The sequence below is a fragment of the Stegostoma tigrinum genome, chromosome 35, assembly GCF_030684315.1.
Source record: "Stegostoma tigrinum isolate sSteTig4 chromosome 35, sSteTig4.hap1, whole genome shotgun sequence".
Taxonomy (NCBI): domain Eukaryota; kingdom Metazoa; phylum Chordata; class Chondrichthyes; order Orectolobiformes; family Stegostomatidae; genus Stegostoma; species Stegostoma tigrinum.
The window spans coordinates 22,815,810-22,833,588 of NC_081388.1; the positions used below are offsets into that span (position 1 = coordinate 22,815,810).

The 17,779-nt window shown below is 41.9% G+C and overlaps 2 protein-coding genes and 1 long non-coding RNA gene across 12 annotated transcripts in view; 2 read left to right on the forward strand and 1 right to left on the reverse strand.

The window, feature by feature from the left end:
* The window catches only part of LOC125447422 (non-receptor tyrosine-protein kinase TYK2), a 95,358-nt gene extending 89,964 nt beyond the window's left edge, over positions 1-5,394 (forward strand). For all 7 annotated transcript variants that reach the window (XM_059639816.1, XM_059639814.1, XM_059639810.1 and 4 more), the window contains one exon: positions 1,120-5,394. In XM_059639816.1, coding sequence (XP_059495799.1) covers positions 1,120-1,257 — 138 coding nt within the window. In that variant the 3' untranslated portion in view covers positions 1,258-5,394. The remainder of the gene's footprint in view (positions 1-1,119) is intronic.
* Positions 5,395-6,691: 1,297 nt separating this feature from the next.
* On the reverse strand, positions 6,692-13,458 carry LOC125447432 (uncharacterized). Of its 3 annotated transcripts, XR_007246554.2 has the most exons (5): positions 12,807-13,456; positions 11,891-11,969; positions 10,446-10,635; positions 9,070-9,245; positions 6,692-7,699 (listed from the first exon to the last, which is right to left on the reverse strand). It is a non-coding gene; the product is annotated as an uncharacterized LOC125447432 (long non-coding RNA). The 3 variants fall into 3 exon arrangements; XR_007246553.2 differs by having other exon boundaries at positions 10,446-11,969; positions 12,866-13,458; XR_007246552.2 differs by having other exon boundaries at positions 10,446-11,969; positions 12,807-13,458.
* Positions 13,025-17,779, forward strand: part of raver1 (ribonucleoprotein, PTB-binding 1) — a 39,024-nt gene continuing 34,269 nt past the window's right edge. For both annotated transcript variants that reach the window (XM_048521758.2, XM_048521759.2), the window contains exon 1: positions 13,025-13,360. In XM_048521758.2, the coding sequence (XP_048377715.1) occupies positions 13,061-13,360 (300 nt within the window). In that variant the 5' untranslated portion in view covers positions 13,025-13,060. The remainder of the gene's footprint in view (positions 13,361-17,779) is intronic.

Genomic DNA, 17,779 nt, shown 5'->3' on the forward strand with positions numbered 1-17,779 from the left:
GGCAAGTGACTCGTGAATAGAACCAGCAAGAGATCTCTGTTCCTGCTGAGCCAACTCTCCCTGTGTCTGAACCATCAATGACCACGGCCTTTAACCTTCCCAGTTGGAGCCAGTCATGTGCTGCAAATACTGTCGAAGCTCTGGCAGCACCTGTGGAGAATGTAACAGAATTGACGTTTTGACGTTCTCTGGCGCTGATAGCTGCTTTCATTGGCCACAGGCAGGTGTAGGAGGTTTGTGCTTGTGATAGGACTTAGTCTGTCAGCCCTGACACACCTGTTCACTGAAACCCCTTCACTATCACAACAGGTGAAATGGTTTCTGTAAATGTTGCATGGCCCCTCAGTCCTTCCTGTTGTGTGGAACTGGGCCCAATGTTTTAGGAAGTTTCCAGATCCTAGTTGACCTTTGCTAATTGAGTCTGAATTTACCCAGATATATTCACCTGACAAACTGTTTGAAAGAAGCTTTTAGTTTTGTTAAACACAAGTGATGCAGCAGTTGTTTGCGTTTTGTGCTGCACATCGTGCAGATAATTCACTCTATAATGAAGAACTTCTACGTGGCTCCCCCAACCTGGAGTTACATTAGCTGCAGTATGTCAGTTTCAACGTGCTCTGCGTGTGTCTGATGCAGCAGGTAGCTGTTGTGCCTCTGGGAGAATTTGGAGGGAGGCAACTTGATTGTTTCACGTGAGCAATGTTCTCAATGGCTATTCCCCCTCCCTCTTGTCAGTGGGTAATAGCTGGTGCTGAACTGGCAGATCCCATGAGGGGTGACCCTTACAGTTCCACAGCCAGCTGTAATGTCACTGTGGTTAGGCCCATATTGGAGAGTTCTCTGTGCCATACAGTTTGATTGAAAGGTCAGGGATGGATCAAGATGGTTTCCTGATGCCAGTTGGTACCAAGTGATGCCACAATCATAGATTACACCCGTGAGGACAGAGGAGAGATAAGAACAGGTAGTAAAAGGGGCTGCCTTGGGCCTTATGCAAACCATTAAATTGTCTTGAGAGAGGATGGTCCTCAACAGAACAGAGTTGTTTAACACTGAATAAAGTTAACACCTCTTTCCCCTCTCTTTCTTTCTCTCTCTCTCTTTGTCTCCTTTGCCCAGGTTTACCAACTGATGAACAAGTGTTGGGAATTTGATCCAGCTCGACGTCCTCCATTTCAGGAGCTGATCCCAGTCTTTCAGAAACTGTATGAAAGATACAAAAGGATAGAAACTTCAAACATTCTCCAGAAGTTATAAACAGCAACTGCCCTGGCCAACCTCTTTCTATCCTTTTTCTCTTCTCACTTGGTAGCAGCTGATTATTGAGTATTCAATTTGACCCTCCCCATCTCTGTGCAGACCACCCCACCATGCTGACCCCCCCCCCCCGCCCGTGTCTCTGTGGTGACCCCACCTTATGCTGTGCTCCAGTATATATATCCCACCCCCCATCCCCATCCACCACTCTATCTCTTCCGGAAGAACTTGTATTCTTATCGTGCAGTCATGACCTGAGAATGTCTTGGAGTTCTTCACAGCGAGTTGGCACATTCTGAAGAGATGTCACTGTGCAGCGTGTGGACAGAGACAGATTTTGTACACAGCAAGGTCTCTCAAATCCATGAGAACAATTAATATTTCTTGGTAAGGGAATGAATAGTGGACAGGCTGCTTGCAGAGCTTTGTAGCAACTCTTCAGCCTGGCCTAAACAAGCAATATGGCGTCGGTTTAGTATAGGATGAAAGCTTTGGTCTCTCATCTGCATTGTTGACATGTTTTAGGACTTCGTTGAACATAAGAAGCTGAAGGATCTAGCTGTGAAAAAGATTGTTGGTGGAAGTTCGTATTTTTAATTCCTTCCTCTCAACCTCTCCAGTTTGAATTAGTTCTGAAATCAGAATAATGAGTTATAGATACAGGCATTCATTCTACGCTTTGCATTTAATATGTCATAATATAGTCACACATAACTGTTCAGGGCGCTGAATTAGAATAAATTTCAACTCTTTCCCCGTCATGAATGCCTCTCAGTACCTACGATTCTGATATGAAACTCAGTCAGATATTTTACACTGTTGACATTGAGTACAATGACGGCTCTGATTACAGTCACATTATCATCAGAATAACACTAGGGACCCAGTGAGGCCCCTATCCGGTAATGTCAAGCTGTTGAATTATTTTTACTTTGCAGCATTTTTTGTCTTATTACTAAGTGCCAGTAGACCTGTGAGTTTTGCACGTTTCAGATTTATTAAATTCATTCAGTGTGCTTCACTGCCGAGTCACGGTGTTTGCCTTGCTTCAGCGTAAATTAGAACAAGTCAGACATTAGCTCAGCAGCTTCAGTTCCTCGTGAGATGTTTGGAGTTGGCCTGCCTACTGAAACCAGGGAAATGCACAAATACATTCTTTCTGAACTGGTAGTGCACAGGAGGCGTTTTGCAGAAGTGCCCACACCACAGCTGCCGGTATTATCAAGAGCCCAGGATCGACTGTACGTGATCTTCGATATGTGTACAACTGCTGAGGTGAGGGGAGAAGTTCTTGCGCCTGAATTCACCAGGTGGTGATAGACCAGCCCTCGTGTGCTAAAGTTCTCAGTCATTTGTACTATTTACAGGCGTGCTCATGTACATACTGTCATACAGCATTGTCTTTGTTGGTATTCAGACATTTTATGCCAAGTGACATTGAAAATGGAGATGCCAGTCCTATGGTGACAGTAAGATATGCCAAATTGTGGAGTTAGCATGATATAATGGATGTTTAATACTGTTTAACACTCCAAGATCCACTCAATAGGAAAACTGCTCAGGAATGGCCGCGAGCTGCTGCAATATTATGGAAATACATTAAAATGATTTTGGGGAGAAGTGGGAATGGGAGATGGGTGCAAAGTATTTCTGCTCATCATTCAAGTGTCTGTCAGACTCGCTGATTCCTGACACTACAGTTTTCCCATTGGATGGTTCAGTTGTTTTGTAACTGGCTCCTGATGATGGATGTGGTGGTAGTCCTGATCATATCACTCAGACTTTGTTTGTATTGCCATGTTTTCGGACAGTGCCCAATTTCAATGAACACTGACTTTGCCAGCTTCAGGATAAGCATATCACTTTCCAGCACGGGAGTCTCCAGGAGTGATGACCCAAAGCCTCCTGCTTTCCTGGACAGACCGTCTCTCATTTGATTCAGTGCTCATTGTAAAGACCAATGAGGAGAGGATGCAATTAACAGACTGGCGTGTGACTCTCACAGCTTATTGTTTTACAATGTAAATGGACACAAGGAAGGCATTCATTCGACTGCTTACATTTGCCTGTTTTATCCAAAATGTGTCCTCTGTGCTGAGATACTAAGAAGCAAATGCTATGTCATTGCATTTCTGATTTGAGTTAATCGAGCAGCACTGACAGTACATTGGTAACTTTCCGTCACCAAGGAGCAAAGTTTGGGGGAGTTCCTAGCACTTACCAATCACCACCGTCATCATGGTGAGTTTGCTGAGTTGAGTAGGAGTGAATAACTCTTTTCAGAAGCTTCTGTTCAGATCGAGAGAGTTTTCACGTCTCTGGGAAAATGTTTGCATTACTACGTTGATGAACAGGAACTCGATTCAGTCGTGGCAACCTGAACTGAAGAGGATGGCAATGTGTATAGACGGTTTGAACTGGACTAAAGATGTATATTAAACACCAGGACAAATTACCACATTATAGCTTATGGGATTTCTTAAAATGACCGTTGATTTACCTGACCTGAGTATGATTGTGAATCATGGACATCGTGTATACCATATTACATTATTTGCACTTGAATACATGGCCAATTTATTGTCAAAACAATGTCATTCTTATTATGTTCAGTGATGGACAGAGCTTGCTCTATTTTGGAATACTTATGTGTCTCTGTCTTTTTTCTCTCTTTAGACTTTCTCATACATACTTGCACTTTTTAGAAAGGATTAGGCAAGATTGCCAGTGTCTTGCCTCACTTTTCTCTTGCTCTCTCAAAAGTATTTATCTTAAAGTATCAATGACCATTTGTTCTCCCATGAATGTGATTGAAAATGTTGTATGTTTATGCCCATCAACATGTTTAGCTAGTGTTTTCAGTCCTCAATTGACCTATTACTTAATCTGTTTTTCTGAGTTTCAGCTACCTTTTCCTGGACCATTTATTTAATAATAACTGAATTATGTTGAACTTCATTTAATGATGGATCACATTAAAGTAGTACCATTTATGCTTTTGAATCAGCATGTTCATATCTTAACACATTTTAAAACTTTGTACTCACTTACCGTGTTGTTAGATCAAGTTGATCAGCACCTATTGGTCTTGTGTAATGTTAGCACAAACCTAGTTCAACTTTGGAAATCTCACACATGTCCTTCTGTTGGAATGTCTATTAATAAGCATTACTTGTGTCAGCTTTGTCAGGTCAGAACATGTTAGCAGAAGCTTTCTAGTGATTGTTCCGTTCCATCCTAAAATTAGCATGTTCCTATTCTCGCCCAAACTCCCCAAGTGCACATGTGTGAACTATGTCTTCTACTTTTGGAGAACAAATGGATTTCATTGGTGATTAGTTTAAACTAAGTTCTTATTGTTTGGGATTGTGAATGCTGAAGTAGAAATAACTTGTTTTCAGGTTTCTGTTCGGGGACTTGGGTTTTTTTTAAAAGAAGATAGTCATTTCTGACTAGGGAGTTCAAAAGTCTTTCCAAGAAAGTACGTGACTTAGGTTAAATGGCCAGCAAGCTACAGGAGAAGGTAACTGAAATAGTGTTCACAAAGTTGAACCTTTATGTGGAGAAGAACAGTTGGCCACAGGCCACAGTCAAGTTTCATTTGAGAAGATTCTCACATGAGCAAAGGACCATTGGAGCCTGTGGCAGTCTCCTGGCTGTGAGAACTGGAAGGCAGTCTGAAACTGTCCTAACAGTTGAAATAGACAGGGCTTTTCTTCAGGTTCAGCTGGGAAAAGCTGTGAATTAAGTGATGTCTGTGTAACCTTGAGGAGAAACTGTGACGGAGTCACCTTTAGTGTGATGCAGGAGGGAACAGAAGTAAACCCATGAATGTACTTCAATGAGTTCAACTTCATCAGCTCAGTAAGAAAGAGTTAAGATATGAGTGGTACTTTCCTAGGGCTGAGTGGCTGTAAGAATATTGTTGGGGGCAAAATGTTGACATTTTTGACTTAATATCTTTCTAATTAGTCTTCTATTATCTACATGTATAAAACTTAGTTTTTTTTATTTCTTTGGTGTAATAAATTTATCTTTTGTTAAGAAGTACATTGACAGCCTTGTGTGAATATGTTCAATGACTGACCTGTGCAGTAACCAAACTGCAAAAATAAAACTTATGGTCTATCAAGCCAATTCTCTCTGTTTCTGGAGTCTGACTTAGTCACAGAGTCATACAGCACAGAAACAGACCCTTCGGTCCAACCAGTCCATGCCGAACATAGTCCTAAACGAAACTAGTCCCACCTGCCTGCACTTGGCCCACATCCCTCCAAACATTTCTTATTCATGTACTTACGCAAATATCTTTTAAACATTTTAGCTGTACACGCATCCACCAGTTCCCCTGGGAGGTTATTCCACACACAAACCAGTCTGTAAAAAAAAACGAGTTGGCCCTTGAATCTATTAAAATCTTTTACCTCTCACCTTAACAATATGCCCCATGGTGTTGAAATCCCCCACCCTAGGGGAAAAAAACAGCTGCTGTTCATCTTATCCATGCCCTTCGTTATTTTATAAACTATTATTTTATCGACCTATAAGGTTACCCCTCAACTTCCTATGTCCACTGATTAAAAAAAATGTCCCAGCCTTTCCATATACTCAAACCCTCCATTCCCAGCAATATCCTGGTAAATTTCTTCTGAACCCTCTGGTTTAATAATATCTTTCCTATAACAGGACAACCAGAATTGTACACAATATTCCAGAAGAGGCCTCACCAACGTCCTGTACAACGTCAACATAATGTCCCAACTCCTATACTCAAAGGTCTGAGTGATGAAGGCAAGCATGCCAAATGCCTTGTATTACCATCAGCGGAAACCAAAACCAAGTGGGAGCTCTTTGTGTGACAAAATCTGTTGATTTAAGAGTGATCTGCAGACATAAAAACAGAAGTTGTGAAGTATTCAGGTTGGAATTTTGAAATGACTTTAACTGTTGCTCTGGCTTGTCTGGGCGTTTAGGGTGTAACAGTGGATTATTTTAAATCTTTGTTGAAGGCTATACCTAGTTAGCAGACAAGTTGGAGGGAAAAATAAAAGCAGGATCTTTAAGGTTGAGATGCTTAGATTAGGTTTGAGAGGAGGGAAATCTGATATTGGCATGTCATCACTAGAATTAGATAAAATTCAACTAGAACTGGAAAGAACTATTAGGAAAAGAAAATGAGACCACTTGGATTGGAAGGTAGAGAAATAGAAGGCGAAGTAGTTTTAAAAAGTTTGAACTCCAATAAGACAGGAATTTCGGTCAACATGACCCTGGATAAAGGAAGGTGGTGGTGATTGGAGCTCAGAGGATGATGCTGATCCCCATCAGGGGATCTGATTTGACAAAAAAAATCTGCTTATTGTTGAAATTCAGAAGGAGGAGTTAAGGTTTGGCACCCATTTGAAAACATAGCTGAAAAGATGAAATGGCCAAAGAAATTTGAATCTTTTTAATATTTTGATCGGTACAGCTACAAATCTGTATACCAGCTTGTATAAGAGTAATCTGTAGATTATTAAACATTAACAACACTGTTAAACTTGTCCCTGAAGCTTATCAATTACAATTTAGGACATTAAAAAAAAACTTACTCATGTGTTTGTAGAATTTGCAAGCGGCAAATAAATGCTGTGGGCTAAGCGGTTTTGATCACCATAGTCAGAAAAAAAAATTGAATATGTTTAAGAAATCATGTATTTGGAAGAAGTCCAGCTACCCTCAAGGTTTGTTTTGATCTCTCCCACAGTATGACGAAAGTCATTTAAGAATCAAAAGGAATTTACAGGAAGAGAAAACCTGGGCGTGGAAAGATATTGGTCTTAGGTAGCAAACAGAAGGATGCCAAAACAATAAGGTCAGAAGTCACACGACACCAGGTTATAGTCCAACAGATATCTTTGAATTCACAAGCTGTTGGTGCGCTGCTCCTTCATTGGGTGAAATCAGCTGCTGAATTAATTAATTATTTAATTAAAGCTCTCTGATGAAGGGTCTAGGCCTGAAACGTCAGCTTTTGTGCTCCCGAGATGCTGCTTGGCCTGCTGTGTCCATCCAGCTCCACACTGTGTTATCTTGGATTCGCCAGAATCTGCAGTTCCCATTATCTCTGCTGAATTAATGATCCTCCTTGTTGAACAGCAGATGAAAGAAGATGACGGAGAGTGGCAAGGGTGCAGAATGTACTTTAGGAGCTTCCATGTGCATCATTGAGTGACTTGGCGTCACAACTGATAGAATTCAAAAGTATGTTGCTAGAGTGGGTTTACAGCAGCTGGTGAAGGAACAAATACTGGCAAAAAATCTACCTCATCCTCACACATCCACCTGTAACACGAGTCTGTCCAAAATGGTGTTAGCTGGCAGGAAAATGGCGCAGTCCTTGTGGAGACAAAGCCCCAAATTCATATTGAGAATACCCTCCATCAGTGTGTGGCATGAGCCCCTGGCAAAATGACAGACTTTGAGCATTTGTGAGATCAGGGAAGTGAGGAAGAACAAACCAGACACACCAACACTGGATATTAAAAATGTTAAACAACCCTCAGAATTGCCCAATCGTTCGTAAGCAGATGTTATGAATAACACATCGGATATCAAGTTTAAAGCTTAAAACACAAATTAAAATCTTATTACTAATCGTGTAACTTTAGCAGAGCAAAGTTAAACGAGGTAATCTACTTAATGCCTGATTTAAACCCAGTCTTTTTTGTCTGTCTGAGAAAGTGAGAGTTAAGGGATAAAAATAAGAGATGTAATTGGCCAGTTTGATAACCATTTCAATGGTGACTACCAAGCCTTTATGATATTGCATAAATTATGCATTGTATGACAGGTATTATGGGCTGTATCTTGGTGAACTCTGAAGACTCTGGTTAATTGAAATAGGTGCTGCAGACCACGAGAAACTTACTTTTGGCTTCCACATGGGTTCTGTTCTCAGAACTTTCTGTAATTTGATAACTGGTTTTAAGAGCAACCAAAACCCCAAGCTCCAGCTTTCACAGTCTCCCTGCCTCTGTCTTCAAAAACTGTCAAAAAAAAACCAGTTCAATCTTTGGATTCTTTTTATTCTTTATTAACTTTTTTTTGTTTGTTTGAACTGGCCTTCCTTTCACTGACCTCTTAACATCCAAGCTGCTATCAGTCCTTCAGGATAACACATCTGAGGTGTTGAAACATCAGCAGCACAACAGTAATTAGCCTGCAAGTAACTTTCCAGTCACTTCTAATAAGCAACCCAATTTGTTTGTTTGTTTGAGCAGCAGCTTGTTTTGTTCAAAGTCCAAAGTTCAACTCTTGACTTGAGCTCTCAATTCCAAACCAAAATAAGCAAAAGTGATGGTTATCTCACCACTTAGGTGCTGTGGGCCATCAGCACTTGCAGAATTGTACTCTGACACAATTTGCAACCACATGACCTGGCATATCCCTCAGTTTCCTATTACTAAGGAACCTGGTTCAATGAAGAGTGCAGCAGGTTTGCCAGGGAAACACTGTGCTTATGGGAGCACAGCTCTCTCTCTCTCTCTCCATTGTGGGTAAAAACTTGGCCATCAGCTCTGAGATACTCTTGGTGTTGTTGCATGTGGTGCAAGGGTCATTTCCTGACCCTGCATCACAGCATTCACCTGAGCCCTTTTCCACTTCATCTGGAGGTCTAACATGGACTGTGACTGCAGGGAAAAAAAACTGTGGAAAAGGGAGGGAAGAACGTACCAAATATTGCCCTCATCCTGATAGGCATTGTTGTATGTGGCTGCATCAAAATATATGTAGACCCTCTGTTTACAAACACCAAATGTCACTACTTACTGAGGTTCTACCTGTCCCCAGTGTTACAAAGGATGGGACTGGCCTCGGAGACACGGAATGCTCCAGGTAGTTGGACCGATCTGTACCACCTGTCGTTCGGAGAGAAATTTGCCAAGAAAAACACCTTTTACCACAAGTCCATCAGGAAGCGGTCAGCATGTAGCGTCCTCGAGATCCTGTGGGAAAAGCAGAGGGCAGAGGGTGGATCCTGTTAGGTTGTTCCCTGCACACACTGTTCAAGTTATTTGGCAGAATGTCTTCGCCAGAACCTTCCAACAAGCACCAAGACATCACTTGCCTAGTGGTGAGAAGGGCAATACCAGTCAGATTGTTTAATGTACACCCAGAGTCTCTCTGGCACCACGTTGCCCTTGAAGCAGATGTGGGGGTGCGATTAGACTGTCACATCATCTCCTGGAACATATCTTTGCAAAGAAAGGCTGTTGAAAGACGCAGTGGATTTTGTCGAGGTTTGTCCCGAGCAGCTTTGTGATGCGGGACTCCATGCTGCACGGTCTGTTCCCCAGGATGCACACAGATAAATATCAACTGCACCTGGAGGACCATTCAATCAGTGAAAAATGCTCTTTGATTTGCCCGAAACCTGTCGGCCTTCCAGAACATGGAGTTGACTCGACTGAGTGCTGCAGACTGGCACGTTCCATCCAACTCCAGGACTACATGCTAAGGGATGCACTGAAGCTTGGGGGAGCAATGGGGAAAGACAATCATCTAAGGTCTTTCTGCTGAAGTATAGTGATGGTCAGTTGTCAGAAGCTCCTACTGCCTCAAAAAGAATGTAAATAGTGTTCTGCACAACTAGTGTTTGCAACCGCAAAGAAGCTGAGGAATGTCACATTCCAATGTGTTTGTATGTTTTCCTCTGCAAAGCCTGTCCAGAATTGTTTTAGTACCTTTTGTATATCTATGAAAAGTTTATTTTTGCAAAAGAAAAAGAAATAGGAATAGTCACAGGATAAATATTGTTTCTAAAATAATCAGTAAGTACTGGGTCTATGCGAGCAGATCAGGGTACAGCTTCAGCAGTGAGTAACTCCCCTCCTGACTCCCCCAAAGTCTGTCTTCCATTTACACACCCAACTGAGGAGTGTGATGGAATACTCCCCACTTGCCTGGATGTGTGCAGCTCTAACAATGCTGAAGAAGCTTTACACCACCCAGCACAAAGCAGTTCCTTTGACTGGCATCACCACCAGAAAACTGCAGTAACAGTAATGTGTACCATTTACAATCTACAAGCTGCACACCCAGGCTCCTTCAACAGCACCTTCCAAATCTGTGATCTCTTTAAAGGCCAAGGGCAGCAGAGGCAGAGGAATGCAACCATCTGCACGTTTCCCTTCCAAGCCACTCACCATCTTGACTTGGAAATATATCTCTGTTCCTTCATTGTTGCTGGGTCAAAATCCTGGAACTCCCTCCCTAACAGTATTGTAGGTAATCCTACACCCTCAGACTGCATTAGTTCAAGACTCACCACCACCTTCTCAAGGGCAATTAGAGATGGACAACAGATGCTGGCCAACTCGGTCATGGCCATGTTCCCTAAACCACGAAAGAAAACACATTCAGGTTCAAATTTTATGTCACCAAATATTCAAATAAATAATGAGTAGTTTGGGAATAAAACAAACTGTATTGTACCATCAGAACATTATGGATAGGCAAAGATGTTTTTCTTGCCAATTTACACAAATCAATTTATAAGTTACGGTTAGTTCGCTCACTGAGCTGGTTGGTCAGTTCACAGACATTTCATTACCCTGCTGGTTTAAAAAAAACGTAACAAACCAGCTCAACGAGCGAACCGACCACAGCATCCACAACCCAATTACAAATCTACTCAAGAACCTTCGTCAATTTATAAGTCTTAAAGCTTTTGTGAGTTATTTCATTAATTTTCTGGGAGATAGCACTGATCAAATTCTATAACCAGGAGGGTAATTAGCAGAAAGGTGTATTTACAGCAATAAAAGAAATAGGAAGTGAAATTTGAAAATGAATCAGAAATTGAACATTCAAAAGCCCACCCTCAAGTGATCAGGCAGAACAGAATATCCTTTATTGTCACGTGTACTCCATTATAGAAGTACAGTGAAAAGCTTCTACAATGTCTGCCTCTTACGGCGCCACCTTAGGAACAAGTAGCTAAGTATAAATCTTGGATACAGAAGAGGAATAAAACGTAACTGTACTTCTTTACAGAAAATAAGTTAAAATACTTCTTTAGAAAATAAGTTAGAAATAAGACACTGTTAAAGGATTTGCTTTACAGCCAGGTTTAAAAAAATTCAAACATTACGTTGTAGCAGCTCAGCACAGGGCCTCTGCACGTGGCCTGACTACCTGCACCGTCCAACAGCCATCCCTGCTCCGCTCCTAGCCACCAGTCCACTCCATACCAGCACTCAGCTGCGCCAAGGTAAGTTTCAGGACTGCCTCCCCCACACCAGTTACCAACCGAGACTTACTGCTTGTGTGCTGCTCTGGGGCTTGATTGTCGAGATGGTTAAAAAGTTGATTGGGATATTATGCTATTTCCAGAAAAACTGTTGAAAACTTACAAAAGCTTCCAGATTGCAGTTGATTTCTGCACAGTGATCAGGTAAAACATTTTTGGATATGCATAATGTCAATATAGTATACAATATAATACAGTATAGTATAGTCAATAATGTATAACCCATAAAACAACATCCTTATAGGTTCAGCCTAGAGATTTTAACTCAAATGGAGGAAGAGATCAAGCTTACAAGGGACAATGACCCTTTTGAACCAAGTAATAGTAGCTGCTGCTCACCTTCTGTAATGTTGCCAAAACCATATAGAATTTGTACAAACACAACACTGCTGAAAAAGCTCAGCAGGTCTGGGAGCATCTATAAAGGAAAAAAAAATGAACATCTCAGACCTCAGAACTGATTCTGAGGGTCACTGGACCCAAAACATTAACTGTTTTATTTCCTTAACAGATGCTGCCAGACCTGCCGAGCTTTTCCAGCAACTTTGTTTTTAGTCCTGATTTACAGCATCTGCAGTTCTTTCAGTTTTTAGATAATTTTGTATTGGTGGTGACAAAGTTAATTTGGTAAGAGCCCATTTGATCACAGATCTGGCTAAACGTAAATTTGCCAAGGTGAAAATGACTTATTTGGGCTACACTGTGGGACCAAGGCCAAGACATAGAGAAGCCAAAGGTAAGGGCTATCTTGGCTTTTTCCCTGCCCAAGACAAAATGCAGAATTTAATTATATTGACACGATTAAATTTTAATGGAAGTCTGTTCTGAATTTCAGCACTGTTTTGGTTCCCTTGATTAATTTATTAAAGGCAAGAAAATTGAAAGAGAAAGCTGTATTTATCATCACACAGGTTTTAGCAGTACCCAATTATGGGAAGGCATTTAAACTGGCTGATTTACTACACGAGAGAACAATGGCGGTTGCATGGCCAGTCAGCTACAGTCAAAACATACTGTTTAGTAATTTAAAGCTAAGTTTTAGGGGCAGAGGTAACGGAAGGGGTTCCACATATCTTGCCAGATACAGAAGCACAAGCACTGAATGATGTGACTGCACTAATCCCATTTTCCAGCTCTTGGCCAACAGCCCTGGAGCCTCATGGCAACACAAGTGAATGTCTTAGCACTGCCTGAACTTTTCAGACTGTTTCCCAGATTCTCAGTACCCCTGGGTGAAAGAAATTCTCCCTCCTACCTTAAACCTATGACCCTTCTGTTATTGGGGAAAATTCTGTCATCCTGTCTCTCCACTACCTGATTTTTCTAACACCCTTGTCACATCCCCCAACCCTTCTGTTCACATCTCGCGAGACACGGCAACTGCGGAAGTGACGGACACCGGGCCAATCAGCCGCCGGTTTGCTCCGTGGTGCGGACACCTAGCCGAGATCACGTGCTGCTTTAACCCGTCCAGCCAATGAGAAAAGTCGATCCTGTTGCTAATTCAAGATGGCGGCGACCGTGTCCGTTACTGCGCCGGAGAGCGAGTTGAGGGAAAACGGTGAAAACGAGGAGAGTAAGCGGGAGGAGGCGGAGGATGAGCAGTGGGAGGCCGTGGGTCTGGAGACCGCCGACGGGGAAGTCGGTGAGTCGGAGGCGGCTCCGCGGCGGCGGCGGCGGACTCCCGAGGAGACGCTGCCCAGGCTGGAGGCCGCCGAAAAGGAGCAGCGCCTACAGCGGACCCGCCGCGAGTTCCGGAACCGCCGCAAAATCATCATTCGGAACCTGCCGTCTGATATCATCACCCAGGTGAATCCACCACCCCACCATGAGGTCATCGGGTGCGGGTGGGGAAAGGAGCGGGGAGCCGGGGTGGGGGGAGCCGGAGGGTGGGGAAGCCCGAGGCCCTGGGGCCGGCAGCCGGCACTGCGCCTGCGTAGTCCCCTCCTCCCCCCGCGTGGTCTCCGAGCTGGCTAAGGGACAAGGGTTGGTTGGAAGGGCCGAATGACCTCTTGCTTTGTTCTGTGCTAGCTTACCATTTCCCGTCACAAAGGGACATTCCGCATTCTCGCATGTAGCGGAGGTGTGTGTTAGTGGTAAATTTTAATAAGGTCTCAGTTGATTTAACCTCGAAACTATAACTGGCCAAACAGTGAGTATTCATTTGGAAAAATGTGAGTTAGATAACAAAAGCCAGGACAGATAAGACTGTAGACGATGAATGCGAATTAGGGCGTTCAAACTGGAAACCGCAACGAATGTTTAGTTTGTCCATTTCTCTTTAAAAAAAGCATGTAAATGAAAGGTTCTTGAGTGGATTTGTAGCTCGGGTTGCGGGCGGTTGGCTCGCCATTCCACTCATGTTTCATTACCCTGCTGGATAATATCACCAGTGCAGCCTCCGGTGAAGCAATGTTGTCTTTTCCCGGCGGAAAACTAGGCGGGAAAACACACCAGCGCTTCACCAGAGGCTGCACTGAAGATGTTACCCAGCAGGGTAATGAAACATCGGTCAGTGAACCACTCACAGAATGCAAATATATATTTAGCATCATTCTGAGTTTACAAAGCAATGTTTAATTATGTTGAGTTCTGTGTACTTATGGTTTTCATTCTGTATAAAATACTTTGAAGGAACATATCAAGAGCAGTGCTGTTTATACGTTGTTTTCACATCTATTTTGGGATCTTTGAGTAACACACAGAAACTTTGTGAGTTGGCACTTGTAGCCATTTGTTATCTTTGTGAACCACAGCAGATACTAGTTGTTCCCAATGGTTGGTTTTTTTTGTATAAGTGCACTGAAAGTGATGGAACTTAGTGTCTTTCAGACTTTATTATCATTGTGTATAACCAGGCACAAGTATGTCAAGCAAGTATTTTAATTTGAGCCCCATTCCCTAATGCCATTGACATGAATGCAAGTGGAACTCCTGTCTCAGCTACAATACCAGAAATTCTCTCTGCCATTAAATGATACACACTGTTGAATTCCTGACTGCAATATCCTGAATCCATGGGCTAAACTTACTTTCCATTTGGAGCTGTTCAGCAGTTTAATGGTAGTTATGAACTAAGAGGGTAAATGCAGCAATATACCTGACCTCAACAACTAGTCCTGTGTTCTGAGCAAAAGTGAAATGATCTACTTTTGCAAAAATTTAATCTGGTGAATTCTGTTGAATAGTTTATCAAATAAACTTGGAAATCACTGAACTTTAGTCAGTGGGCGATGAGATTCAGGAAGTTTAATAAGCTGGGTGCAATCACAGTCTGCAAATTCCTAATCAGAATAACAGAAATATATCTGGAAGTGTCTAGTATGATGGGCTGAAATGTAAGCAGGTTCTTTAAAAAAGAACAAGTTAGACTTAGATAACATTCAAGGCAATGGGCCTAGTGTGAGAAGGCGCGATTAGTCTATGGTAGTATATTTTTGACAGTACAGATTTAATAGGCTGAAGAGCCTGTTCTGTATGAACTTATGACTCCAGATTGCATTCTAATGAATATTCATGGAGCCTTACAGAACTTGGTGCTAGAGAAGTGTGCTTTCACTGAACTTGCATAATCTAAGACAAGCATTTTCTCATTTTAGGTTTTATTGAACCAGGCTTGTTTAATGTCAGCATGATGGTTATATAACTGTGTGAAATGTGTGGTGGTTGAATTTGATGATGCAAATTTTGGTAGTAGTGTAAGTTATCAAGAAGACTTTAGTCTGCAAAGGAATATAGATATGTTAGAAGAGTGAGCAAAAATTCAGTAGATGGAATATGATGTGAACTGGCCCACTCTTGGAGGAAGAATAGAAAAGCAACGTATTAATGAATAGAGGAAGATTGTAGAATTTGGATGTACAGAAGGATCTGGGTGTCCCAGCACAGGAAACACAAATGATTAAGACGACAAATAGAGATGTGGTCTTGTCCTGGAATGGAGTATAAAACTAGAGAAGCCCTTCTATGACAGTAGTACAGAGTGTTGGTAAACCCACATATTGATTATTGTGTAAGCTTTGGCTTCCTTGTTTAAAAGATATAATTGCATGAGAAGCATTTCCAAGAAGGTTCACATGGCTGATTCTTGTCTTGTGTGCAAAGTTTGGACAGATTGCACTTATAGCACTTGGAGTTCAAAAGAATGAAATGTGGACTTAAAAAGAATTCATCCAGTCACTTAGGGATCTTACATGGGAGGATATTTCTCCTTGTGGGGAAAGATTACAAATAGAGGACCCAGTTTTTAAAAAAGGGGTCACCTACTTAAAGAGCTGAGGACAATCTCTTTTCACTGAAATTGGTCTGTCTGTGGGACTCTGTTCCCCAGAGAGCAGCGGAGGTAAAGTCATTGAATATTTTAAGGCTGTCACAGATTATTGACTAACAAGAATATAGAAGGATATCATATAGGCTATCATTCAGAGGGAAGACATGACAGTGGAGTTGAGGACACGGTCAGATCAGCCCTAATCTTATCAAATGGCAGAGTAGGCTCGACAGACTGAATGGCCTCATCCCGCTAATTTGTATCCTTTTATGTCATTCTTGCTGGAACAGAATCTGTTTTCCCCCTTCCCTATAAAACTTTGCAACATTTTATTCAACTTTGTATATGTTAGCCCCTTCATTTGATCTTTTTTTTCCCTCCATGTGTTGAATGATAGTGTTAATATAAAGACTGAAGTTTAACCACGGACTTCAGAGCAAAATTAAGTGCAGATTGATTTTGCCATCATGCTGGGGTTGAAAGTGTTGGTCATGTTCTCCTTTAATTTAATTTACTGTGCTTTTACAGCACAAGTTATCTTTGGGATAGTTAGACCCTTTTTTGTTCAGATTTCAAAATGCTGTTAAAATTAACACATTAATATCCACTGTTAACATGCTGGCAACACCAGAATATCAAGGTATGAAAGCTTCTAATCATTTTCAGAATTGTTTTATCTTGCTCCTCCTGCTTTCCTCTTCAAAAATCTGTTTGTTTGATTAACCGTTCCTCCGTCATTGCCCCAAATTCCTGCCGTCCACCACCTCGTTGTTTGCTGTTACCACACTGAAAACACCAGGGTCTCCCTCACTATAGAAAACCAAGGTTTGTGCAAGTTTAGTATTCTACAAGTTGAACTGTGCCAATTTTGCAACTTGGTTAAAATTTTGCCTGAAAAATGTATTTATTCAATGTGTCTTATTTCCCTTGATCTGTTTGTCATAGCAAGGTAATATCAGTGAGAGGTTCCTTTCTCTTGCCATCACTCCCACTTAAACAGCACAGGGAAGTGGGCAGAAAGAGGGTGATGAATTAGTTGAAATAATGTGTTGGACAAAGTATCAAGAGTCCCAAGATAAATTTGTTAAGTTAACTACTAAGGCTGGACAAAAACAAAGTTGCTGGAAAAGTTCAGCAGGTCTGGCAGCATCTGTGGAGGAGAAAACAGAGTTCTTCAGAACTTTTGTTTTAGTTCATCAGAGTGGCCCTGTGAAAGTGATCAAAAGGTTTATGATTTTTAGCTGTTGACCAATGCCTGGAACTTCAACACTTGGAAGTTGTCTGAAGCAAGATAAAGTTTGGCTGTTATGTTTAAATATTTTCCTCCCATCCATGCATTGCTGTATGAGCTGTTGTAGTTCACTTTCTGTGCCCATGTGAAAAGTGAGGTTTTGAGCAGCCAGTGCTCACAGAACTGTGTGAGAGTTAATGCCTAGAGAGGGCTGGCAAATATGGGTGGTTGCCTGTGGCTGAAGCCTTTGTCCCCTGTATGCATCAAGCCTTGAAATTGCATGTTATTTTAATACTTGTGCTGTGATCCCCCCCCCCCCCACTCTTAACTTGACAAACTGAATAAACTTGATCCTGTTTCCTCAATATGTCTTGTGGAGAAACACCTATTAAGCTACATTCAAAATTCAGGGAAAATTATGGTTAAAAACAGTGCTCTAAACCAAGAAGGCTGCAGTTTTAACGAAGTTACTCGAACTCTGAATTGCATTGCACTGTTGACTTGTTCAAGCAGGGGGTAGGATTGTTAGACTCATCTGTTCTGTAGACTTGTGTTTTACATAGAAACAGCCATTTGATTGGTCTTTCAATCTGGACTCTGGGGTCAGATGTAATCAGCATGGCAACTCTCTGGCTCCTGGGCAAGTGGCTAATACAGAGGCAAAAAAAGACAGCATCTCTGGCTCTCTTGCAGAAAGCAAGGTAACAGAACTGGAAGAGAGCTAGCT